Raw genomic sequence first — 25,432 nt, 5'->3', positions numbered from 1 at the left:
CAATAGCTCCTAATATATTGGTCGTAGCGCTTAGCCCCTAGTCCAACCATGAGGTGATATTGTTTCGAGACTGGTCATGTTGGGCATATCATCCTTGGAACAGGGCTCGAGGCTCCGATGTCCTCGGCTTGTAGATGGGCTCTCATCAGATTAGCGCTTCAGCGCTTCCACGACTCCCAAGATCACCAACAGCTCCACAGTTCGAAAGGCGTTCATTATTACCGGTGCCCGAAAGTGGAGGTATTATAAATATGTCGTCGCGCCGGTCTGATCTCGGAAACTTCATGCCTTCCAAGAACCCTCTAGTTTGGCTTATTACTGGTAACACTGTCATTTATTAGACATCATCCCCGACGTAGACACACACTCACCACGGCTCTCCTCTTTATCTGATCTCATGTTGCAGGCACATCTTCAGGCTTCGGTCGATCCCTCGTACGTTCCGTACTAGCCAGGGGCGATCGAGTAATCGCGTCCGCACGATCCATCGATAAGTTGAAGGAAGACTTGGATGCCGGCGATCTTGCTGGCCACGGTCCTGACGCTCTGCGCCTCCTGAAGCTCGACGTAACCTCGGGGCAGCAAGAAATCAGGCAAGCAATCGCACAAGCAGCGTCCATATGGGGTCGCATAGACGTGCTGGTGAATAACGCTGGTATCGGGTTGCCTGGTCTGCTTGAAGAAGGAGGGTGCGTCTGCAATTGAGCGAACAAGGAACCCAAGGAGTCATTACTGACGGAAAGGATAGGTCGGATTTGTTGCGCCGACAGTTTGAAACGAACGTGTTTGGATTAATGGACGTCACCACAGCGACCCTGCCATACATGCGCGCCCAGAAGTCTGGTACTATCGTCAACATTGGGAGTCGAACGACTTGGAAGACTGAATTCGTGGTACGTAGTCTACTCCTTGTCAACTGAAGGGTTCCATCAATTTGGTTGCATCAGGGGATAGGATTTTATGGATCCTCTAAGGCTGCTGTCCACGGTAAGCACAGATCGTCGATAGCGGTCGCAATAGCGTCCTCATAATTTGTGAAGCCGTCTCGGAAACGCTCGCGCTCGAGGTTGCGCCCTTCAATATCCGTGTTCTTCTAGTTGCGCCGGGTTCATTCCGTACTGGAATCTACTCCCAGCCCTACTTCACTTCCAATCCTCTCGAGGACTACGATTCACTACGTGCTGAGTCGCAAAAACGATTTGCTTCTGTCCCTGGTACGGAGAAAGGCGACCCGGACAAGGCCATGGAAGCGCTAGTGGATACCGTACGAAGCGAGGGCGTAGCCAGGGAAAATGGGAGAGATGGGGAGTGGCCAGGCTTGTTAATACTAGGACCGGACGCGGAGCAAGATGTGAGGGTGAAGACTTCAAAGGTAATTGAGGTGCTAGACAAGTGGGGAGACGTAGCTAGGAACGTTGTCTTTTCATAGAACTGAAATAAGCGATACTGGTTGAGGTTCAGCGCTCAAGGTATTGCGTTCCTTGGCGTTAACGACGTAGCGCACATCCCTTGGGTCTGCTCTCGGTCAGGACTCGTGTCTGGTGCGCGGGGAAGGCTCTTCTCCCGTCCTCGACTGCTATGGGCCATTCGGGAGGTGCCTGGGCCTACGGAGGGACACCCATAATATACTCATGACTATTTATACAATTGCGACGCGGTATGCATAGTCCAAGGGCACTACGAATAGGTTTCGATTGAGCAGGAGATGCTTTCGAGTGAGATCCTCGGACGATAGCCTCTGGGTCAGGCTCGAGCATCGACGCCTGTCTTCAAAAGATGCCGGTCGTTTTTCCGTGCGCGCTGGTGCGCGAATGAAGGCGCAATCTACAAGTCGTTAGTTCCTATGGACGACTCTTTCGATCAAGTATGTAAACTCAGAATCTGAAATGTTGAGTATGCGACCCCTATTTCCCTATCGACGAGGCTCCTGAAAGGGTCCCACTGGGGTTCCACTCAGGCTCGCTCGTTCCGCTTCTATGGAACCGATTTTCGTTGAAGCCACACTCACCGTCGTATATAGCGAAGATTTGCAAGATCCTGGTCAGACTCGTCATGACCTGACTCGGCTAGGTCTCCCACACCCCAAGAGAAGCTTGAAGAGTACTTCGCTTGTTCCCCCTCGTACCGTAATGTTAGTTTGGCCGACACTAGAAAGAGGGAGCGTAAGTTGTTTTCCACTTTGCCAATAAACCGGGGTATTCTAATCCATAAAGCACAGGCTCTGCACAGGAACTTACTTACCAAGACGAAACCTTCCGCCATCAAGCCAGATATGCTTGACAACCTTGGAATGTGAGCTTTGGCTATATAAATTCAGCCAATAATGATACTGATTCATATGCGCATAGCTCTTATATAGATTACGAAGAAAGGCAAGCTAGCCTTCGCGCTCGTTTTACCTCCGCTTGATTTCTATAGGGAAATACTCGAGCACACGGAAACTCTTGCTCGGAGATCACGACATCACCCGTATAAAACGCGATGCAAGGTGAGTCATTAGAAAGAAGCTTCTTGTACAGAGCCAGCAGCACTGGTTTGAAGGGAATGCACTTTCTTAACATCATTGCGGCTTCCCGCAGGAACCACACTCACCACAAGTCCGGTCTCCTGCGACACTATCTAGTTCAGGACTCAAATGCGTGAAGGATGTGGGCAGTCTCAAGTGAAAACTATATTCATAATTATTCACAGTAGTCCTCCCTCAGGCTGAATCTCCAATCCCGACAGCAGCATCCCCTCTAAAGGCAAGTGCCTTGGTTCTACACATACTCACTTGCGCCTCAAAATTGTCCCGCATTGGGTGAAACTTAATTAGAGCAAATCTGCCCGACCTCGGAATTCTGTCTCGTCCGCCACACATATGAATATCCCGAGGTCGACCGAAGACATTCCCTCTTCAACGGTAAGACTCGATTTTGAATGTTACATTTCTTGATAATTTTATGGTTGACTTCTAGACACCCCCACCTTGTGACACCCATCCCAGCAGCGGAAATACACTTCGTGATATCGCTCTGAAGAGCCAGAGACTTCTGGCCTTGCAGAAGGATCTTTCTAGAACACTGTCACGGTCGAGGCAGAATGCGCCTCAAACCACTGATACTGCGTCTACCGTTCAAGAGGGCTCGTCATCCAGACCAGATGATTCGAGTGCGGCGTTGATTCAAAGTACGACTGAATTATAGTCATCCCGGAATGTGTCAATGACAGTTTAAAAATGTAGGGCTGGAAGAACGTCTGGAATATTCTGAGCAGGCTTTGAGCCAGGAGAGAAGAAGACGTATTCGAGCCGAGGAGAAGCTGGCAAACATTTTAGGCAAAAGCAACTAGTCTCTTGTATCTTCCGAGTCGAAGTCATCACATGATCACTAAGTTGGTATTTTGTAGTGATGTGCGGGCCGGGCTAGGCTCAAAAGCCTCGGGCTTGGGCCAGGTAATAGTGGGCCAAGGCCTAGTGGAAATGTGAGCCCAGCCTGATAGTAAGGCTTTGCGAGGGCAGGGCTCAGGCTCAGGCTCAGGCCCGGGCTTATCATTTATCGTAGGCAGTAAACAGTACAGTATACCAGAAATTATGGATCTATTGATTGTATAGTAATCTCACTATCATCTTCGTCGTCAGGCTCAGTATACTCTCCATCGTCCTCATCCGCAAATAAGATAGCCCGTCTGTTATCATTATCTGAGTTACCTTGCTGCTCAGTCTCCTCCAGCTCATCATCGTCATCCAAGGATCCATCAGCAAACACGATGTTTCGCCGATAGATGGCCTTAAGAACTTGGAGGGCTTCGACGATGTCACCCTTGAGACGATTGCGCCGTTTTGTAATGGTGATACCGGTGGAAGAGAAGGCCTGTTCGCTCGACACCGAGGAAGCCATGATTGGGAGATAATCGCGGGCTAGAGATGCCCATACCCGCATCCTGTTGGCGTTGATCTGGATATCCATAATGAGTGACTGTAATGGCAAAGGAGGGATGCAAACTCACCCCCCACCAATCTATCATGGAGAGGCCACAGCGCTTCTCATTCGGTGATTGGATATACTCGTTGAAGCCCGGTAAATATGGCTTCAAAGGGTCGGATAATTGGGCAGGACGCTGTAGAGCATCTTCATCGTCTTCGTCATCAGAAAGCTCTCGAAAAAGCCTGCTGAGCTTGCGGCCCTCCGAAGAATGGTGCTGACGTGGTCCAGTTGTGTAATTCTGTGATTCATCGCCGTAGAGTTCCTCGTAGCGTTCGCGATACTGCAAATTTCGTTATTAGATATGGAGAGCCAAGATCATAAAGCCGTAAGAATAATTACCAAGTCCTCTAGACGTTTGAGTGCCTCCTTGTAAAGCGACTTGCCCCAGTGTTTCTCGATATGCCTGCCCTTCGAGAACGGATCAAGGACTAAATCGAGCGATGTTAGTAACAGATCTACACTATATGTAGTTAGACTTACACATTACAACAGTATACGCGTCCGATTCTTCAGTATACTGGTAGTATTCCGCAATCTTGGCCAGCGCCGCTTCAAGTGCAGGCAGAAATCTTGCATACTTGGGCCAGATGGCTGGATCCGACCGTGCCGTCCATGCCTTGTGAAGTGCCTCGAGGGCAGGCAGTACAAGGTGAAGCGATGGGCCGTTCTCCGATGAAAAGGCTTGTTGAGCGCGATCAGAGTGCTGATAATCACGATGATGAGAGAAGGACACAAAGTGGAATAGTTTTGAGCTTACAGCGAGCAAGCTAACACAAGACTGGACTTGCGCCCACTCTGCACTAGTAAGAATCAGTGCATCAAGTTTCGCTCGCTTCACGCGGGACTTTTCTTCACTCATGAGGCGCCGCATAAAGGCATCAACAACCTAACACCGATCATCATTAGTATAGGAATATTGGTGGCGAGGGAAAGACTGCTATACCTCTTTTAGTGACTCTGCACGATCAAGCATAAAATATGTAGAGGACCACCGAACAGGCATGTCATTCTTGAGATGGACAGGTTGGGTGTATCTTGGGTGTGCGGGCCGGTTGCGTTGGATGTCAACAAAGATCTCCTTGCGCTTCGACGACGATCTCTCCTGTATATCACAGCGAGAAAGGGCATATGAGTAATAGACTTATATATTTGAACATTCAGATATACGTACCTTGATTGAGATCGTTCTAACCAATCCGATTTCATCACGATGCTGAGGTTCATCAGGGTCCTCAGCGTCAACATTCAGATCCTGATTTGGGTTGGTGGGGTCGTAGTACTTTGATTTGCTGTATGTGCTCAAAAGAAGCTGGGTTGCTGTTATGGACCGACGTTTCTTTCTTTCTTTTCCAACTATCTTTCTTATCTTATCAGGCACATGATGTATTACGACTTACTACTTACGTCATCCGGGCCGTCTGACTAATGGTCTCAGTCAGCGCCTCGCCGCTACTGCATGGGCGCAGTCAACAAGCGTCATACCACATGCAGCTGAGCTAAGCATTCCATGGAAAGACGGCAGGATGCAGCATGTAGTTAGACATGAGGACGTAGCATGTACAGTAGTATATAAGTGCCCTAATAGACACCCAGAGACGTTAACTCGTTCTCTTGGGAATCACACTAATACAGTGCCTAAGTCAGCGTCTTCGTGTTTCCTCCTCGTCTCTCACCTCTCATCTAAATACTTCTTGCTCCGATTCTTGTTGGGTCCGCGTACGCTTATTGTGTATTAGCGTTGCCCTAACAGAAGAACGAGTTACTCCTTGTACGCCCGCCCAGCAGCGTTAACTGCGAAGAACCGACCTCAAGACAGGATACGTTTCTCTTCTTCATTTCATCTACCGCATAACTTCTTTCAAACTTCCGCCGATAAGCCCGTTAGGCTTTGATTGTTGGTTTCACACCCCTATAGTCTCCCACCCCATTCGAACCGCAGATTCAATACTCCAGCGGGGTAACGTTTAGACGACCCTCCGAGTGAATCTAAAGGCGCTGACTGATCACTAATCCTCGGAGAGGGGTCAGCGCGCGAGGTGCTGAGTAAGAAAGAAGGCTCTACCTCGTCGGTTCAGCAAGACGGTGTGAAACTTCGCATCTAGCCAAGCCGACGAATCCTACCTCGTCAATTTCATCTGCTCAGGCACCGGCGCGTGCTAGTGTGAAATTTGAAATTGATTGACAGGAACCCGCATGCCCGCAACCCGCACGCACCTTACCCGTTCCCATATCTACACCGTTTTCCCTTACTACCTCATCCCCGACCCGACCCTTAACCGCCGAAATCAACAAACCGCCATCCAGGCGTTAAGGAGCACCCCACAACTTTTCGAGACCATCATCATCCCAGTCTCACCTCCCAACCTCCGCAAATCGCCTCGTCACACCCCCGGTCGCCACTTTATCAACGGAAATAATGTCATACTCGACGACCAGACCACTCGTCGCTCAACCCTACGACCGGCAGCGCAGGCCCGCGCTTCTAGGGAGGGATACATCAGCAGACGCGGCCGCGGCCGCCGGAACTAGTATCTGGGGAGGAGGGATGGACCCCAACGTACCAGCCACCTTCATCCCGAACCCTCCAACACCACCACAACAGCCAAACGACATGATGGCGGCAATGAGGGAGATGATGGAGAGTATGGAGGCACGGATGGAGGCCCGAATTCAACAAGCACTGAACCAGCGGAGCGGACCACCCAGCACGGGTAGTCGAAGGCCGCTGCCTCAGATCCCAAAAAGGGGCCCAACGCCACCACCCGGACCCCCTACGCCGCCGCCGCCCCCAATACCACTCGTGGACATTCCCGACACGCCCCAAGCCAGAAATGGCCCGAAAATGGCGCGCCCGGAACCGTTCGACGGAGAAAGGGCAAAGTGCCGGACCTTTATCCGGAACATCGAGGTGTATGTGTTCGTGAACGCGTATCAATTCCCCAACGAAGCCACAAAAGTTCTCTTCCTTCTCTCCTATGTCCAGGGAAAGAAGGTAGACAACTGGAAGAATACGATGACGGGCAGAGTGCTGGACTGGGTAAGAACGCGAGTGCCGGACGAGCAGGTCTCGAGCCTCAGAAGAATTTGCCGGAGCCTCCAGGAGGCGTTCGGAGATCCCAACCCGCGGGACACGGCCATCACGGCCTTGGCCCACCTACATCAAGGATCGGACACGGCGGAGGACTACGTTATGAAGTTCAACGCCTACAAGGACGACACAGGCTACAACGACGTGGCCTTGGTCGAGTTGTTCAAGAGAGGACTGAACGCGGGTTTGCTAACCCGGATATACGGTAGGAGGCCCCTACCAGGAAGATGCGAGGAATGGCAGGAGGAAGCCATTGCCTTGGACAGACAGTGGAGAGAGGCACAGGCCTACGCCAAGTCGGCACCGGCCAAGCCAGCGGCAAAGACGACGACGACGCCGCAAAACCAGTGGCGTCCGTACTACCAGAAACCAACGCCGCCCCAAAATCAACCGCAACAGCAGCAGCAACCGGCGAAGCCCACACCCCCGGCTCCGCAAATCGCAGCTAGAGATCCGAACGCGATGGATGTGGACAGGTCACAGAGGGGGCCAATCCGTTGTTACAAGTGTGGAGGATTGGGGCACATGGCCCGGGACTGTAAGAGGAGGTTGGACGTGAGGCAGATGACGTACGAGGACCAGCAGGAGTACTGGCGGGAGGAGCTGACCCGCCAGGGTTTTTCCGAAGGAACCCAGGAGGCGTCGACCTGAGTTCCAAAAATAAGTATACAGCACTCGTCTCGGAGCCGGACTCCTCTTTTGTCGCCAAAACCCATGTACCAATAGTTATGGACAATATATCTATTTCTTCGACATCAGACGAGACACCTAAGACGCAAGAAAAGGAAAAAACAACTAAGGATATTTATGTGCAAAGATCGTTCTCAAACAAGAATTATGTACCCATCGACATTTCCATTACAACGCACGATACCCTGAAAGCTTTGAACCCGGAGTCGATGCTAGACTGTGGAGCATCAGACTCATTCATCGACCAAGGATTCGTAAAGAAAAACAACATAAAAACCAAAAAACTAGCAAACCCGGCGGTCATCAGAAATGCGGATGGCACGTCCAACAACGCGGGAAGAGTGACGGAGAAGGTGGAGATACGGATGATGTTCAGAGGACATCTAGAGGTCATGGTGTTCTACGTGACCAACCTAGGAAACGTCGACGTGATCTTAGGGCTGACCTGGCTAAAAAAGCACAACCCGGAGATTGACTGGAAGACGGGAGAAGTAGTCATGTCGCGATGCCCAAGGCAGTGCCTGAACTACCAGGACCAGCAGGGACAGCTCATGCAAGGAGAGCCGTATCCGGGTGAGGACGAATCAGAGGAAGACGTGGAAGAGGCAGGAGAAGTGCTGAAACCCAAGCTGGGCTTGAGGAACATATCGGTAGCAGGAGTGAGGCAGTGGAACCGCCTCAGAAGTGGATACTTGCGTGAACTGGACGACTTGACCAACCAATACTACGAGTCGGTCGCCCGAATGTACGTCAACCGGATGTGGAAGACGCACATGCACGTTGAAACCGAAGAAGAGGAGGAGATGCACTTAAGGGCAGTAGGAAAATATGACTATGTTATTGAACACGATCAGGAGAAACTAAGGGAACAAAAGGAAAAAACGGAAGAAGAGATGGTACCGGACTACTATCACGACTTCATGAAAGTATTTAGAAAACGAGACTCGGAGAGGATGCCGGTGGAGAGACCATGGGACCACGCCATTGAACTCACCCCGGATTTCGAACCGAAGGCCTCGAAGGTCTACCCATTGTCGCCGGTCGAACAACAAGAGCTCAATGATTTCCTCGATGGGAACCTGAAAAAGGGATACATTAGACCCTCGAAGTCCCCGCAGACGTCGCCGGTCTTCTTCGTCCAGAAAAAAGATGGAAAAAAGAGGCTAGTTCAAGATTACCGGTATTTAAATAAACACACCGTGCGGAACGCCTATCCTTTGCCGCTAATCTCGCAGTTGGTGGACAAGGTAGCGAAGGCGCGGCTATTCACGAAAATGGACCTCCGATGGGGGTACAACAACGTACGAATAAAGGAAGGAGACCAATGGAAGGCCGCCTTTCAGACGCCAAGAGGGGCATTCGAACCCATGGTTATGTATTTTGGACTTAGCAATTCCCCTTCCACTTTCCAAACTATGATGAACGAACTCTTTAAGGACCTTATCGACGAAGGGCTTGTAGTTATATATCTGGACGATTTACTTATCTTTACGGACAACGATGTACAAAAGCACCGAGAAGTGGTACGCAGAGCGTTAAAGATTCTCGAGGACAATGATTTGTATGTAAAGCCAGAGAAGTGCGCGTTCGAGGTGAACGAAGTAGAATTCCTGGGGGTAGTAGTGAAAGACGGCGAAGTGCAGATGGAGGAAGCGAAAATAGAAGCGGTAAAAAATTGGCCGGTTCCGAAGAACGTGCAACAAGTGCAGCAGTTCCTAGGATTTAGCAACTACTATCGACGGTTCATTAAGGACTTCGCCACCGTCGCTAAACCGTTGCACGAGCTCACTAAAAAGGAGGAGCAATTTGTATGGAATGAGAAAAGGCAGGGAGCTTTTGAGAAGCTCAAAACATTATTTACGGAGGAACCGATCCTGGTGCTACCAGACACGGATCGAGAGATGAAAATTGAGGCGGACTCGTCCAACTACGCATCGGGAGCAGTGCTCTCCATGTTATGCGAAGACGAAAAATGGAGACCCTGCGCTTTCCTTTCGAAGGGGTTCTCGGAGACAGAAAGGAATTACGACATTCACGACAAGGAAATGCTAGCTATCATTCGCGCCCTGGAGGCATGGAGACACTACCTAGAAGGAAACAGCCGTCAGTTCACTATTTGGACGGACCATAAAAATCTGGAGTACTTCATGACAACCAAAAAGCTGAACAGACGCCAGGCGCGTTGGGCATTATACTTGTCAAGGTTTAATTTTATTTTAAAACACAAGCCAGGAGCTTCGAATATGAAGGCAGACGTCCTGTCGAGACGACCGGATCTTGACAGGGGGGAGGACGACAATACGATGGTCCTTCTGAAGCCGGAGTATTTTCGAATCAAGGCCATGCAGCAAGGACATGTCCTAATCAACGGCGCAGAGTCGCCCATTTTATCAAAAATTAGAAAATCAAAAAACTATGATGAATCAGTAGTCAAGGCAGTGACCGAACTAAAGAGGTCGCCGACCAAGGTGCTGAGAGAAGCGGAATGGTCAGAAGAGCAGGACCTCGTATTATATCATGGAAAGGTGTACGTACCTAAGGATGTTGACATCAGAAGGGAAATCGTAAAATTACACCACGATTCAACTGTCGCAGGACACCCAGGAAGGTGGAAAACCATCGAGCTGGTCTCGCGTAACTATTGGTGGCCGGGAATGAACAGATTCATTGCGGAGTACGTCAAGGGATGCGACCAATGCCAACGAAGCAAGGCCTACTCCCGACAACCGCAAGGCAAGCTTCAACCGAACCCCATTCCATCTGAACCGTGGACAGACATATCCGCGGACTTCATCGTCAAACTCCCCAAGTCGGCTGGATACGATGCAATCCTAGTAGTCGTCGACCGATTCACCAAGATGGTTCGCCTCGTCCCAACAACTGAGGAATTATCGGCCCTTGGGCTGGCTAAATTATACCGGGACAACGTCTGGAAACTTCACGGACTCCCTAACACCATCATATCAGATCGGGGACCCCAGTTCGCATCACAAGTGATGAAAGAACTAAACAATTTATTGGGAATTCAGACGAGACTGTCCACGGCCTTCCACCCGCAGACGGATGGACAGACGGAGCGAGCGAATCGAGAAATCGAAACCTACCTCCGAATGTTCATCAACCACAGGCAGGACGACTGGGCAGAATGGCTGGCCATCTGCGAGTTCTCATTAAACAATAAAACCCAAACGAGCTCCAGGCAGAGCCCGTTCTACCTTAATTACGGGAAACACCCCCGGATGGGAGTCGAGCCGCGAAAGGAGTCCAAGTTAGAAGCCGTGGACGAATTCGCGAAACGAATGAAGCAGACATGGGAAGAGGCGCGGTCCGCATTAGTAAGGGCAGGAGAAGAGATGAAAAAATACGCGGACCGACGAGTAGGAGACATGCCGGAATACCGAGTCGGGGACAAGGCGTTCATCTTTACGGATAACTTAAACACGACCAGGCCGTCGCGCAAACTAGAGCAAAAGAAAATCGGACCGTATGAGGTGATTGCGGTGCCCACAAAAAACGCGATAACATTAAAACTCCCAAAAAATTTATCTATTCACCCCACCGTTTCCACTCATCGCACTGAAAGGGCGAACCAGCCCACCATCCCAGGGCAACGAGTCCCACCACCGCCACCGGTGCGAGTACGAGGAGAAGAGGAATTCGAGGTCGAGGAGGTGTTGGACAGTCGAATGAGGCGCGGGCGCCTTGAATATTTAATTAGGTGGAAGGGCTACACGATGGAGCACGACTCGTGGGAGCCGGAGAGGAATCTTGAGAACGCGCCGGAGCAAATTGAGGCGTTCCGCTCCCGACATTCTGGAGCTCCACGGCGCATCTCTCGAGCTCTCTTTGAACAGCTCGCCTGGAAGCCGAAGTATGTATTTACGTCACCAACCTACACCACAAAAACAAAAATATACGAACTGAGTGTGGAGGCGGAAACCGGCAATGAACAACCCGGCCAGCACCACGACCACCACCATAGCAATGATCCCATTGCGTTCGTTGGAACTAAGACTGTTCCAGGTGGCGAAGTAGGGGACGGTAGTATTCATATCGAAGAAATAATGTCGTCAAGTGGAATTGACGAGTCGTAGGAGGGGGGTGATGTTATGGACCGACGTTTCTTTCTTTCTTTTCCAACTATCTTTCTTATCTTATCAGGCACATGATGTATTACGACTTACTACTTACGTCATCCGGGCCGTCTGACTAATGGTCTCAGTCAGCGCCTCGCCGCTACTGCATGGGCGCAGTCAACAAGCGTCATACCACATGCAGCTGAGCTAAGCATTCCATGGAAAGACGGCAGGATGCAGCATGTAGTTAGACATGAGGACGTAGCATGTACAGTAGTATATAAGTGCCCTAATAGACACCCAGAGACGTTAACTCGTTCTCTTGGGAATCACACTAATACAGTGCCTAAGTCAGCGTCTTCGTGTTTCCTCCTCGTCTCTCACCTCTCATCTAAATACTTCTTGCTCCGATTCTTGTTGGGTCCGCGTACGCTTATTGTGTATTAGCGTTGCCCTAACAGTTGCGAGGTTAACCACATGAGCGATACACCTAGCATCTACGTTAGCTGTTATTCCACTACAGAAAGATAGCCGACATGTACCGTATGTGCTGTTGTTTCCGATCAAATCTATGTCCATCCCGGTGCATGCGCTCCTCGAAGTGCTCAAGCATAGTGTCGTTGTTTGAAGCATTATCGCAGGTCATATGTCCGACCTGTAAGCCAACTTGTAGTGTGAGGAGACAGATCGCTATGGCCAAAGACTGACCTTGTGCTGAATATGCACCCGTTCAATAATCTTGTATAGTGCGTGGCCGAGACGTTGGCCGTTGTGCGAGTTGTTGAGCTGGGTGAAACCAATCAGGGCCATTCCCATCTTCCACACACCTGGTCGCTCTTCTTCAATCCAATGGGCCGTTACCGCAAAGTAGGCGTCAATGTTTGACGCCTGCCAACAGTCGCATGTTAAGCTCACACGGCCTTGCACCATCTCACTCTGTACAAATGACATCAATGAGTATGTCATGCCCAAGTGAGTAAAAAAGGCTGACATTGACTCGTTCGCGTATTTTCGTGAGTGCTCGCTTGAACGTGACCATTATCTGGTTCCGTGTCATCTTGCGCGTCAGATGTTTCACACCGTTTGTTGCCCGTGCAGCCGTGTTGATCATGTTGCGGAAGGAAGGGTGTTCGAGAGCTTGGATAGGCTACAACAGTACATATTTGATAATAAACTGCGTCAAATCATGAATAAGGAACTTACCAAGTCGTTCTCCACAAGCCAATGGATGGCTGCTTCGTGATATACCTGGTCGGTGTACGGGGGTAGACGTGTTGGAATTTCTTTGAGGTGCGGGTCCAACGTTTTCTGTTGACTGGTGGTCTGTTTTTCTCTAAGTTGGGCACGGTATTTCGGAAGCTTCGGCTCGAACTTGTTGGCTTTACACCAAGCCATGTAGGGTTCCTTATTGAGAGAGGGTAGTCAGATCATCAAGTGGAGAAACAATCGAAATACATACTCGATGCGCTGACTCAATGTGTCGTCGTAACGTACTGACATCTGCCACAAAGCTCGGTCGCTCTTCACCCTGCCTTCTGCATTCAACAAGGGTTAGTAAATACGACAGATTCTTTCGAACGGCTCACCGTGGGCACTTCAAACATCTTCGCCGTTTTCTCTTGCCTTCTGGGGCACTCACTTCAAACGCCTCTGCAAAGAATTCATTTAGATCACGGCTTGTATCTTCCCGGCGTTTATTTGACATGGTATCGTTGTCGATGGCCTGTATGTTAATGTCTTTCAGAAAACCATCTTCGTCGAGTTGATTCGTTGCAGGCAGCGTGGTATCTACACCGTGGTATGAATGAGCAATGATTTGCTGTTAAAGTGAATGTGCTACAATCACCTTGACTTTCAGCTGTCCTTGCTCGCTTTTGAGATGATGATGGCTGAGTGCCATCCTGCGAGTCAGAGTCGGAGTCCTCTACAATTGGTTTGCGCTTGCGACGAGATGCAGGGACTGGTGAAAGCGGGCCTGGATATGGAGGAGTAAGAAAGAGGGCGGCGCAAAGGTGAGTTTTACTCACGGTTGCTATTGGCGACTCTCTCTATCTCCATCCTAGCTTCTTCATGGGAAGGATCGGTTGCGGCTGGAGATGAACCGGTGTGGGAAGCCCATTCTTGATTAGCTTCTTGGGCACGGAGAGCAGCTTCAGCTTCGGCACGAAGAATAGCTTCAGCTTGCGCAGCTCTATGAGAGGATAATTGCTTCTCGCCGATGTTGTCTGGATCAATAACCCTCGCCGAGGGGGCACTAACTCGCTTGGTACGAGAGACTGTATCTGGCGCCATACTCGGAGATGTACTTCCAGAATCATCGAGCTCGAAAAGGGCAGAACTGAGCCAGTGGGCTGGCTGTACAGTTGCTCGGAAGTCTCCGCGTGAAATTTCAGGGCCCGGTCACCAGCCTCAGGCTTCGGGCTTTCGAGTTCACAAGCCGAGCCTGCAGCCTGCAAAAGCCTTACACATGGCCTGGCTGGGCTGGGCTCAACTTAGGCCAGGTATGGCAAGGCTCCGGGCTTTGAGCCTGGCCTAGCACATCACTAGTATTTTGGAGGCTTTGATAGCAGTGTATTGCGACGCTCTTGAACTACGATCGCATTTGCTCCCGCTAACTCAAAAATACATTTCTTGAATAGAGGAAATAGACGAGATGAATTTACCGTTCCCTCCAATGGTTGCAAACAAAGCGGCGCTGCCGCCGCTGCGTCTCTTCTTTAGCCCCTAATTTGCCCTGACCGGGGACAGTTGCCGACTCCGGCGTGTTGTCCTCTCAGCTACACCATGTCCTCCGTCGAAGCCACTGTAATCATTGTATATCTCCGGCATATGGCTCATCTAGTACAGAGTTCTGCGCCTGAACTAGTCCAAAAGCATATGCCACGATTGGGGCTTCCCTGCCCACAAAAGGGGAACATCATCACCGACGCCCACCAGCCGTTCACGATAAAACTGCTGTGGCCAAAAGTCCCAAGAGGAGGTGTAGGCCTTACTGCTGTTCTTTTGAGTGCTCATCCAGAAGAAATGTTACAGCCTCTGCACAGGAACCTGATTGACAAAACAGGACAACGCGCCCTCACGGGAGCAATTCACGCACTTGATCAACTACAAATGTATGGTTTTGGCACATTCGGCGCTTACTTTTGCACGCTAATCTCAAGTTTACAGTGAGACGATCTATTATCAGGAGAGGTGGGACAATCTTTGCCACTCATGCCTGTACTCATTCTTCCCCCACACAGAGAGTTGCTTAGCCATGGACCGCACCACGCCGAGAGGCCTCGCCAACATCCGTACGCTTTAGCACAAGCCAGCCGTGTGCCAACCCAGAAGCCGCAGCAGACTCAACCTCAGACGATGCCGCAACAACCTACCGTAATAATACCGGTGGACCCGATACCTGAACAAACCATCCCTGGCGTAAGGCGGCTCAAATTCTTCCCTCACAATAACTATGTCTGATCCGTATATCTTAGATTGACCCGAAGGGTATGACTGGGATCGCGCCCTCCCCCAAGACACCTACGATAGTTTCAGAAAACGATAGAGCAACACATATCAACATGGCTCTAACGGAAGCCATAGCCCAAGCCGGGTCAACTTCACAGTCTCTGAGTAATGCGTCAGACAAATCCGATGCCCTGCTTTTGAAGGGCGAGGTAACAAACAGTGGGACCCTCTTCTCAAGTGGCTCAGGAACTGCTCAGCCACAGGCGGTAAGAGGTTGATATCCATGATTTCATACTATGTTCAAGAACCCTCTACAGCCATCGGCAGCGAATTCCCTTCGTGTTCAGTTCTTTCGTGAACTTAGTTTGAAAGACCAAAAGCTCGCAGAAGTGCAAAGGGCGGCAGCGGAGAAGGAGAAGGCGTTCGTTCAGCGACTCAACGAGGCCAGGAAGTCAGAAGAAGTCTTGTCATCCAAACTGAGTCTAAGCGACGAGAAGCTGGTGGAAATGCAGAGGCGACTGTCTGTCGCGACGGCCCAGGAGAAGGCGCTTATCCAACGTCTAGCGGAAGTCAGGACGTCGGAAGAGGCGTCGTCGTCGAAGCTAAGTCTGACGGAGAGGAATCTCGGGGAATTACGAAGGGCGCTCGCAGCAGCAGAGGCAAAGGAAAAAGCGCATGCCGAGAAACTTGCTGAAGTTGAGAAATTCAAAGAACTCAAGTCCAGATTAAGCGAATCGAATCACAGTATGTTACTACTTATTCTGATGGTGGGCTGATTTGTTGATTGAATCTAGGGCTGGAAGAACAATTGAGTACAGCAGAGCATGCTTTGACCGACGAGCGGAGGAAGCGTCTGGAAGTTGAGGAACACCTAATGAACACAGAGGCCAACTTCTCCAGCGAACAGAGACGGCGCATGGAAGCGGAGGCTCGATTGGACTCTGTGGGCAATGCTCTAGTGGACGAGCGCAGAAGGCGTTTAGAAGTGGAGGGGATATTGGCAGACATTACCAGGGAACAGAAGGAGCCTTTTGTTGTACCAGCTTTGCTGGAGGCCTTCGTTTCCATCTCGAAAATGACGACCGCGATAAAGAAAGGTCAGTGATTATCAGCGTTAGTTCATGTGTTACACCGTTATACCGTCATGGTGCGGAGCTTAATGGCCTACTTTATGATTTTATATTTTATCGGAAAGACTTTGTTGTACAACATTCATTTTCTTAGATTAAAAGTATGTCAAACTAGATGTGCTTGAAAGAACTCCGCTGTTGGCGCAAACCGATGTTGGTGTTCAAGATGACACGTGGTAGGTGCGAAGAAAGTACTCACACATTTGAATCGCAGAACGCTTGTATACGCGCTCGAGGATGGGGGAGCTATAGTTCACATACTGGATGCCGAATCTGTGATACATGTGAGTGATTGAACTGGAACCAAGCCTTTTACTGGACCTTGCACTTAGTCCGCTGGCCCACTCAGCGTTATCGAGCATAGCTATAAGACGTCAGCGTGAGTGATTAAGCAAATACCAATGAGTTACCCCATGCAAATGTTCCTGCGATAGGCAGTTTATCTTCGTGAATAGCCAAAAGAACCTCCCCGAGGTACGTCATAAAGTAATCTGGGTGCCGCCGCGTGCATTAGCGACTGACAATGGGGAACCAAAATTGACGAACTTGTCCGAGTTACATCTTCAGTGATTTGAGACAGCTCTTGGCGTTCGTTCTCGAAGGGCTCGACAAATCCAAACTCAGCTATGTACTGCACGGCTCGTAAGTCGTAAATAGCGTCAAATGCAATTGCGCAGAGGCCCACCATCTTCTTCGTTGGCCACCTTTTTTGGAGCTCTTTCAGCGAGTCCCTCAGGAAGTTTGGCGTAGCCTGCAACCAGCCACTCAGAGGATCGGCCGACGGCCCTGCAGCCCAGCCAGCTTCGGAATCAAACAATACAACTTGATTGCAAGCCGGCCATAAAGGATGGGATACATCGTTGACACAGGCTTCTATGCCATCGGACGGCGAGGAGACCCATTGGGTACGGTATGCATCAATGGCAAAAAAATCGGCGGTGCCTGCGATTGCCCGGAGTCAAGCTTCGTAGCACCGCACAAACAGCTCGGTCGCACCTAAAATATCCTCCCGTTCCTTCTTCGTGAAGCGAGGCAGAATAGAAGGTGGGAGAGTCTCTTTCAAAGCCTCAGGCCAATCTCCTGTCGTATAAACAGGATCAGAGAATTTGCCAATTCCGAAAGCGGCGTGGCGTTCCACCGCTTCGTGGTCTGCTGTAGAGTTGGCCCTCCACGGCATCCCGCTGTATGACATATTGAACATGATCACGTATCAAGGAAAACAGTTTGCTCACACAAAGTCATCGTTCTTGAAAGCTATCTCTCCGTTGATTCTCATGCTGCGGAATACTGGTCGACGTAGAGGGTTGATGATGTGGTATATGTAGCGCAGGGACATAAGTGCTTACCCTTGACGGCGGCGGCATGCGCCTTCACTGAGACGAGCAGAAGTCCATTAGCTGGGTCAAAATGTATAACTGTGCCTTCAGCAACGCACATAGATTATACGCGCAGTGGTATGGTGCGGTAGTCTTATTGATACCCGGCGAAAATGCTATATCTAGAAAAAGACAGTTAATACGAAGCATACGAGGATCATTGTCGAGGTCTGACCAAATGGATACGAGGCAATTTGCCCACAATAGACGCTGGGCTCGTTGAAGGTATACCTAATTATACACGTCGCTGGCGGTCTTGCTATGGGGATTATCGAGACCATACCAAGTCTTTACTCGCCCATTGAATGCACGGAAAACGGTGGTCGCGTAACTGTACGGTTGCACTACGTGAGACAGAGGCAGAATAATAATGGGTTTAGCTACCGCACTGTACGAAGTCATCAACAATCTTCGGGGAAGTGAAGCCCCCATAGTACGCCACTAAAGCTAGCGGTGTATCCCAGTGAACTGCACACACGGAGTCACGAGGTCAGCAAGAAGGGAAGGCGGGTCATCATTGTTCACAACTAACAGAGGGTGACCACGGGCTCAACTCCGGACGCGAGGTGATAGTCAATCACTTTCAAAGGAGAGGTCATTTTCGCCGAGAACACCTAAAATTGACTCAACATACCATCGGAGTAGTGCTTTAGTGCAACATCGTTCAGAGGCGAACCAGCCGTCCCGAAAGGAAATATACGGGCCCAAGAGAGTCTAGTGGTTAAGGTCAATGAAGCGTTAACCGGACTTTGGGTATCTGAGAGACATACGAGAAGGAATGGGCATTGACACCGAGTGCTGCGATACGTGCAACATCCTCTTTGTACATGAAGTAATGAAGATCGACGACATCGGCTGGGACCGATGAGCATTGGAGTTAGCACGCAACTGCCCAACGTACCGTTGGAACCGTCTGACACGGCGCCTGGCTGCCTACTAGCCCAGTCCCACATTGAGGGTCCTTTCCCATCGCTTTTGGCTGCTCCTTCAACCTGGTAAGAAGCCGTTGCCACCCCAAATTTGAACCCTTTTGGAAGTTTTAAATCTGGAAAGATCTTGCTCGGCCTTGGAGCGAACCATTCAGGATAAAGACCAGGTGGGTTGGAAGGGAGTACGACTGGGGTTTTTGGGACTGGGGTGGTAGTAAAGGGTGGGTCTTCGACTGAACCGACCTAAAGTACCAGTGAATCCAACGAATTACCCTGCTTCTGAGGGAAGGACGCTTACTATATTCCAGAGCTCTTGCAACCCCCTGGGAGAGAAATCGTGAGGGATGGATCCCACTGGCGGGAAGATGGCGCCTGTCTGAGGGATGACGGTAGGGATAGCGCTGTGGATGGTTGTCGTCAGAGGCGTGTCTTGAACGGAACCAGTCGCAATTCCAATCTGGGTGCGGGAAGGCTGGGATTCTTGTTGCGCCAGTACGGCTATCGCAGGTGCAAATAAGACAATCGCGATGCTAAAGCGGTAGTTCATTTCCTCGCGAGTTGCTAGTCGGTTGGCCTCTGGGCCATTCCGATCTTCAGTCCCATCGTTTAAGTACCCCAGATTCAGGTGTCATCAACGATGGATTCCGGAGAGTTCTCCCGTGTCTTCTTGCTGACAGCCTTGGTCACAACATTGTATCACACTGGACTTCGCGTAACAAACGGCCCTTGCACGGACCGCTCAATGACACGGGTTGAAGGGCTTCTACTGAGCACTGCTGGCTTGGACGTGTTATGCTGCCTGGGTAACCTACAAGAGGACTTCTAGATCGTGAATCATAGAGAGACGGTACAGAAGTACTGACCGGTGACCCCTTGCGAAGAATACGCTGGTAGATATTATTTGTGTTCCATTCGATGTCTTTCGAGTACGATCAATTGTTGAAATCGCCACTCGTGCGAGCCTGTGGGAGCTGCCACCAAAGACTACGTTCACACGGTACTATCACGTGACGACGCCTCTTGGCTTCTTACCTCTATCACCTAATTTAGCGCCCACCCTCGCAACATTCCACCCTCTCAAGCAGCTCCTCCCCCCCTCGCCCATGGGGCTCCCCAGGCCCAGCCAATTAACGGATCACAATGCATCGAGCCCTGGGTGCAGCTCCCACCTCGAACCCCACCGCCCCGACCCCCGAGTGCCTATGGATCAGAGTTTGGAGACCCCGCATCGGTCCCAAACCTCGATGAGTTCTACGTGCCATTAACTGGCCATGCCGACGCGACGCCGACTAGGAAACGAGCCAGAGTTGAGGCGAGCGCTGCCCCTCTGTCCCTCAACCCACCCAACGTCTCTGCAGCGATCCGGCAAGGAGGCGGTACCAAACATATATCGTGCGCAGAATGGCGCCGAATCTGCGTACAAGTTTTGGAAGATATCGTTGAAGGCGCTAGGAAAATGCTGGGATGGTCTGACGAAGCAGAGGCCATGCATGAGATTCTCAACGTAGCGAAAGTAATGAAGACGGCCCTAAGCGAGCTCGATGGCTCAGTGTCAGTCGACAACGACATTTTCATGTCCCAACCTGCTATGCCCAGCCCCCCTCACGGTAGCTCTCTTGACGCCTTCAAGCTGGAGGTCAAAGATCTGTTCCGCAATCTGGAGGCCAACATCTCCGCCAGGATCTCAAACGTGGAGAGACACCTGTCATCTGGCTCAGCATCTTCCCAGCCTACCCCGCCTGCTCATAATGGCTCTAACACACGGCAGCAACCTTCCGCCCCAACAACGTACGCTGCGGCAGCGAAAGTCGGCCCCCCTGGACAGCCCAAACCAGCTCAACAGTCAAAGGCCACATCAACTCCGCCTGCTGCCAAACCTAACACCAAGTTCATTGTTTGCTTCCAAGGACGCCTACCCCCCGAGGTCGACCGCAAATCCTCTCAGTTCCTGTTCCACCACCTCAATCAAGTCTTTAATAATAACGCCGCTGCCCGCAACGATGGCCTGGAGATACTGGGCGCCGAATGGAATCGCAGCGGCAATATAGTACTAACCTTCCCATCCCATGTTAATCCCTCCGTTGTTTATAATCATACTGACTTGATTCATTCAATAGTTGACCACAACCTTAATGATGTTATAATATCCCACGACACTAAATGGTCCAAGGCGGTCTGTTCGAGAGTCCCCTCGATGGGATTTGACGGCCACTATTGGGACTCCAAAGCCCTCGGCGTGCTGCTTCGACGCAACCCCGTCATCAAGAACCTCAAGATAACACAAGAGCCCCGTTTTGTATCCAACCCTGCGGATGGACTACCCCCGGTCGCGCCTGTGGTGTTCGCCTTTGAAGACCCAGATGGATCAAAACTCAAGGAGCTGCTTAAAACCCCGATTTTCATGGACGGCCGCCACACCCCAGTACACCCGTGGAGGGAGAAGCCGAAGCTGACCCAATGCGACAGATGTCAAGGTCTGGGGCATACCGCGAAGTTGTGTAACAAGCCGAACGTCTGCGCCAAGTGTGCTCAGAGGCACCCCACGACAGAGCACAATGTTTACTGCCCGTCAGTCCTCAAGGACGGATCCAGCACCTGCAAGTGCACGCCCCGGTGCGCAAACTGTGAAGGAGATCATTGGGCTACAGAGCCCAGTTGCCCGGAAAAACGCAAATATGTTCCCAGACCAGCGCCGCCTCCGCCTCCTCAAGCATCTCAGGCACGGCAGCAGCAGCTCCAAATGCCAGCACGGCCTGCTCCACCCCCACCCATGCAAGTTGATAAATGAACGGAGCTGACTCTCTGAAGATCGTGCAACTTAACGTCGCTCGTTCCTCGATGCGCATTCATACTATACTTAATTATCTAACTGATGTACATATTCTTATGTTGCAGGAACCATGGTTTGGCCGCATAGGGCTCGACAAGGCAGATTCCACGCCCGAAGGGCGTCCCATTAACGGCCTCCCTGCATCGCCAGCATGGGAATCATTTGCCCCGTTTTCCCCTGGACGACCCAAAGTTGCTACATATGTATGGCGCAACGTTCCTGGGCTCACTGCCACACCCCGGCCAGACATCGCTAAGCACCCTAATATCTTACCTGTAGAGTTTACTTACGGAGACTTCTCTTTCCTAACAGTCAATGTATATAACGAAGGCAACGGGGCCAAGGCAGAGGTGATAACTATGTTGTCCCTCCTTCCTCTCAATCCCCTCGTACCTACTGTTGTCGCTGGGGACTTCAATCTGCACCACAATGAGTGGTCGCTCTCCCTGGTCCCCAATCAATTATCAGCTGAAGATTTGCTAGAGTGGGCGACTGACAACTTGTTTATGCTAGCTAACCCCAGAGGAGTTCGCACAAGAGTCGGGACCAGCGGGCAGCAAGACTCCATCATAGACCTCACCTTCTTCAACTGTTCAGCCATTAACGCTGCCGCCTTCACCCCTCCGATAGTAGATGAAAACTTATCCTTCGGTTCAGATCACAATGCCCTGGTTTACGCTGTCAACCTCCCGGTCGTCGAAGACGAAGGTGCCTCTGATAACTTTGGTAAACGCCTCGATCCCGGAAAACGAGAAGAATGGGAAGCCGAATTCTCTACACGATATCAGGCCATAGCAGATAGCTTCAATGATCCCGCCTCCGCACAAGAGCTAGATCTTGTTGTCCAGTGGCTGACAGATTGCTTCACTCAGGCCACCAATGCATGCATGCCAGACCGCAAGCCGAATTCACCCAAGAGTGCGCGATGGTGGAACGATGAGTGCCAAAATGCCGTAGAGGAAATGCGAAGAGCATCCCGCGAAGATAAACCAAAACTTCTCCACCGCATGCACCGAATCACCAAGAAAGCCAAACAAGGCTGGGCTAATTCAGTCCTTGAGTCTGCTACCCCCGACAATGTCTGGCGGATTGCAGACTGGTCGGCGGGAAAGCGTAAGTCTCGAATCCCACCCCTTGTCACTGACAATGGAGTTGCAGTATCCTCAGCTGAACTTGGTGAAGCCCTCAAAACTGCTTTCTTCCCTTCGGCCCCTCCGCAAGTCGCAATACAACAGCCTGATGATCCTCTGCCCAGGCATACTCAGGTGTTTGCACCTATCACCATAGACGAGGTGAGTGAAGCTTTGAATGGGACATCTAACGTTTCAGCCCCAGGACCGTCTGAAATCAACTACCGGCTAGTTAAGTGGGGATTCGGGGTGTGTGGCTCACTTCTTACTCGCATCTTCAATGCATGCCTTTGCCTAGGCCACCATCCTAAACCGTGGAGGGCTACCACCGTGGCCATCGTTCCAAAACCCGGGAAAACAGATATGTCCAACCCGCGGTCATACCGACCCATCTCCCTGCTGGAGTGCCTCTCCAAACTGCTAGAGAAGGTCATAGCACGAAGGATTCTATTCGACGTAGGTAAACATCAATTAATCCACACTAATCAATTTGGGTGCCGCGACAAGTCATTGACGACAGACGCAGGCGTTACCCTCATGCACGACATTCAATCTGGATGGAAGAAGGGACTAGTTGCCACCACACTCGCCTTCGACATTAAAGGATTCTTCGACCATGTCCATCTTGATCGCCTAGTAGAGGTGCTTCGCCTAGCCGGCTTTCCGCAAGAAATCCGAGCTTGGGTTCGTAGCTTTGTCTCCAGCCATCAAGTATCCATACGTGTCAACGGTACAAATACAGAACCGTCGACCTGCTCCATCGGAATACCTCAAGGATCCCCCCTCTCGCCCATTCTTGCTGCGCTCTATACTGCACCAGTCATCGAAATCTCGATAAGCAAAAATCGGTCTACACTTTACTTCTACGTTGACGATGGCATGCTTGTGGCCTTCTCCAAGTCAATCCCGCAGAACATCTGACAGCTCCAGGAAGACTTTCAGGTCATTAACTCAGCCCTGCAAGCCATAGGGCTCTCAGTTGACCACACGAAGTTCGAAGTGATGCACTTCACCAGAGCTAAGTCTCCAGAGCTGCTTCCAATCCGAATCGTCCTAAGCCCAGATAATGTGCTAACCATCTCTCCCAACCCAGTAATGAGATGGCTAGGCTTTTTCTTAGACCGCAAACTAGAGTTCAAAGAACATGTCCGCATAATGTGCAATCGTGCCATGTCCAAAATCCAAGCGTTGACAGTGCTGGGCAACTCGGTCCGCGGAATGAACCATGCCAACCGCCGCCTGGCCTACAAGACCATTGTCCTCCCGGTACTAACCTATGGGGCGGCACTTTGGTATACAGGTGTTCGCCAGAAAGGCTTGACAAAGCAAATGGCCAAGATTCAGAACGCAGGCCTTAGACTCATTTTGGGAACCTTTCGCACGTCGCCAACCGCTGCCCTCCACCACATTGGATCAATCCTCCCCATTCCACTACTACTTGAACGCACACTCGATAACATGGCTATTCGCTTGCGAACACTTCCACGGCACGCACAGCCCATCGTGCGCCTGGCAGAGCCCTGGAACCGCGGCCCAGTCCAGGGACCTACCCATTCAAAGAGCAGGACAAAAAAGCTCACAAACCTCCAGCAACTCGCAACCCGAGCACATTTTACACTTGACATCGATGAACGCACCAATCCATATGCCACACCTCCTTGGCAGCTAGGGAACATATGGGGCTGTAGGCTGACTTTCTCGAGCTACGCCCCACGGGATAAAGATGTCCGCAAACAGCTGATCCGCAACATCCGTGAATGCGAAAGCAAGGCAACAATAGATCCAACGGTGATCAACATCTTCACAGACGGCTCTAGGCATTTGGTAGGTGACGAATTCAAAACTGGAGCTGCCTTTACTGCTTTCTACCTAGGCAAGGAGGTTAGCAAGGGCCTGCTAGGCCTAGGTGCTTGCTCCGACAATTTTGATGGTGAAATGTTTGCCCTAGCGCACGCATCCAGGCACCTCCACCAAATCCTGCAAGACCGACCACAAGTACAACGTGTCCGTTTTTTCGCTGACAATACTTCGGCCATTTCGGTAGTCTACGATACCAGCCCTCACCCCTCGCAAGATGCTTCAGTAATTTTCCGGCGCAGCATAGACAAGCTGCTATCCGACCAGCAGGATGTCACCATTGATGTATCGTGGTCGCCAGGCCACTCAGGAATACGAGGCAACGAACGAGCGGACCAACTAGCCAAACAAGCCGCTACCCAAAGGTCTTTCATTGGAACTACTGTTGCTTGGGCAAAAGCACGCACCAAGGCAACTGCGCTCGAACATTGGGTACAGGAATGGAAAGAACTCCCGAAAAACTCGCCCTCGTCTTTGTCCCTCACACGGCCACCATCAACTCGGTTAGACAAGTTCCATCGGACGTTTACAGGAAACCGACGCACCTACTCGCACACCGTTCAGGCCCTGCTGGGTCACGCATTCACTGGGGAATATTTCGCCAGATTCGTTCCACGGCTGCACGCAGCCTGTCCATGTGATGACTCTTTGCTTCAAACTAGAGCTCACATCCTGGTAGACTGCCCGCTGCACGAACATGCAAGAGACGCTCTACGCGAAGCGTCGTCAAATCTTTCAGTAGATTTTTTATTGGGAACTCAAAAGGGAATAATGGCGGTGGCCAAGTTCATCAGCCGGTCGACTGCCTTTCGTCCACCCGACTCAAATAACAGCTGAGCCCAACCTTTCTCTCTGCTCTCCCCTTACTTCCCTGGTTCCTATACCTTATAATTCTTATAATTCTACAGCCT

General features: G+C 50.9%; 5 protein-coding genes across 5 annotated transcripts; 3 read left to right on the top strand and 2 right to left on the bottom strand.

Annotated features, from left to right (window-relative positions):
* Positions 1-251: 251 nt before the first annotated feature.
* PC9H_001862 (uncharacterized protein) lies at positions 252-1,429 on the top strand (the record flags this gene model as incomplete). The annotated part of the gene is made up of 5 exons (XM_036771508.1): positions 252-321; positions 407-689; positions 749-893; positions 948-987; positions 1,041-1,429. The coding sequence occupies 5 exons, from the start codon at positions 252-254 to the stop codon at positions 1,427-1,429; spliced, it is 927 nt and encodes a 308-aa protein (XP_036626129.1).
* A 10,907-nt stretch (positions 1,430-12,336) lies between these two features.
* On the bottom strand, positions 12,337-14,111 carry PC9H_001861 (uncharacterized protein; the record flags this gene model as incomplete). The annotated part of the gene is made up of 8 exons (XM_036771507.1): positions 12,337-12,474; positions 12,528-12,707; positions 12,811-12,966; positions 13,023-13,223; positions 13,279-13,354; positions 13,406-13,607; positions 13,666-13,794; positions 13,847-14,111. 8 exons carry the CDS (start codon positions 14,109-14,111, stop codon positions 12,337-12,339), a joined length of 1,347 nt encoding a protein of 448 aa, XP_036626128.1.
* A 492-nt stretch (positions 14,112-14,603) lies between these two features.
* PC9H_001860 (uncharacterized protein) lies at positions 14,604-16,374 on the top strand (the record flags this gene model as incomplete). The annotated part of the gene is made up of 6 exons (XM_036771506.1): positions 14,604-14,932; positions 14,988-15,011; positions 15,062-15,239; positions 15,296-15,535; positions 15,587-16,013; positions 16,064-16,374. The coding sequence occupies 6 exons, from the start codon at positions 14,604-14,606 to the stop codon at positions 16,372-16,374; spliced, it is 1,509 nt and encodes a 502-aa protein (XP_036626127.1).
* Positions 16,375-16,505: 131 nt separating this feature from the next.
* On the bottom strand, positions 16,506-19,251 carry PC9H_001859 (uncharacterized protein; the record flags this gene model as incomplete). The annotated part of the gene is made up of 18 exons (XM_036771505.1): positions 16,506-16,534; positions 16,599-16,672; positions 16,721-16,763; positions 16,810-16,890; positions 16,946-17,030; positions 17,085-17,341; positions 17,396-17,580; positions 17,632-17,686; positions 17,746-17,772; positions 17,835-17,897; positions 17,951-18,006; positions 18,059-18,106; positions 18,165-18,243; positions 18,308-18,355; positions 18,410-18,489; positions 18,546-18,630; positions 18,677-18,947; positions 19,003-19,251. The coding sequence occupies 18 exons, from the start codon at positions 19,249-19,251 to the stop codon at positions 16,506-16,508; spliced, it is 1,815 nt and encodes a 604-aa protein (XP_036626126.1).
* Positions 19,252-19,619: 368 nt separating this feature from the next.
* PC9H_001858 (uncharacterized protein) lies at positions 19,620-21,492 on the top strand (the record flags this gene model as incomplete). Its single annotated transcript, XM_036771504.1, has 2 exons — positions 19,620-19,630; positions 19,755-21,492. 2 exons carry the CDS (start codon positions 19,620-19,622, stop codon positions 21,490-21,492), a joined length of 1,749 nt encoding a protein of 582 aa, XP_036626125.1.
* Positions 21,493-25,432: the final 3,940 nt, after the last annotated feature.

Source organism: Pleurotus ostreatus (genome assembly GCF_014466165.1).
Source record: "Pleurotus ostreatus strain PC9 chromosome Unknown scaffold_10, whole genome shotgun sequence".
Lineage (NCBI taxonomy): Eukaryota > Fungi > Basidiomycota > Agaricomycetes > Agaricales > Pleurotaceae > Pleurotus > Pleurotus ostreatus.
Note: the sequence above shows the minus strand (reverse complement) of the source record. Positions and strands in the feature narration are given on the sequence as shown.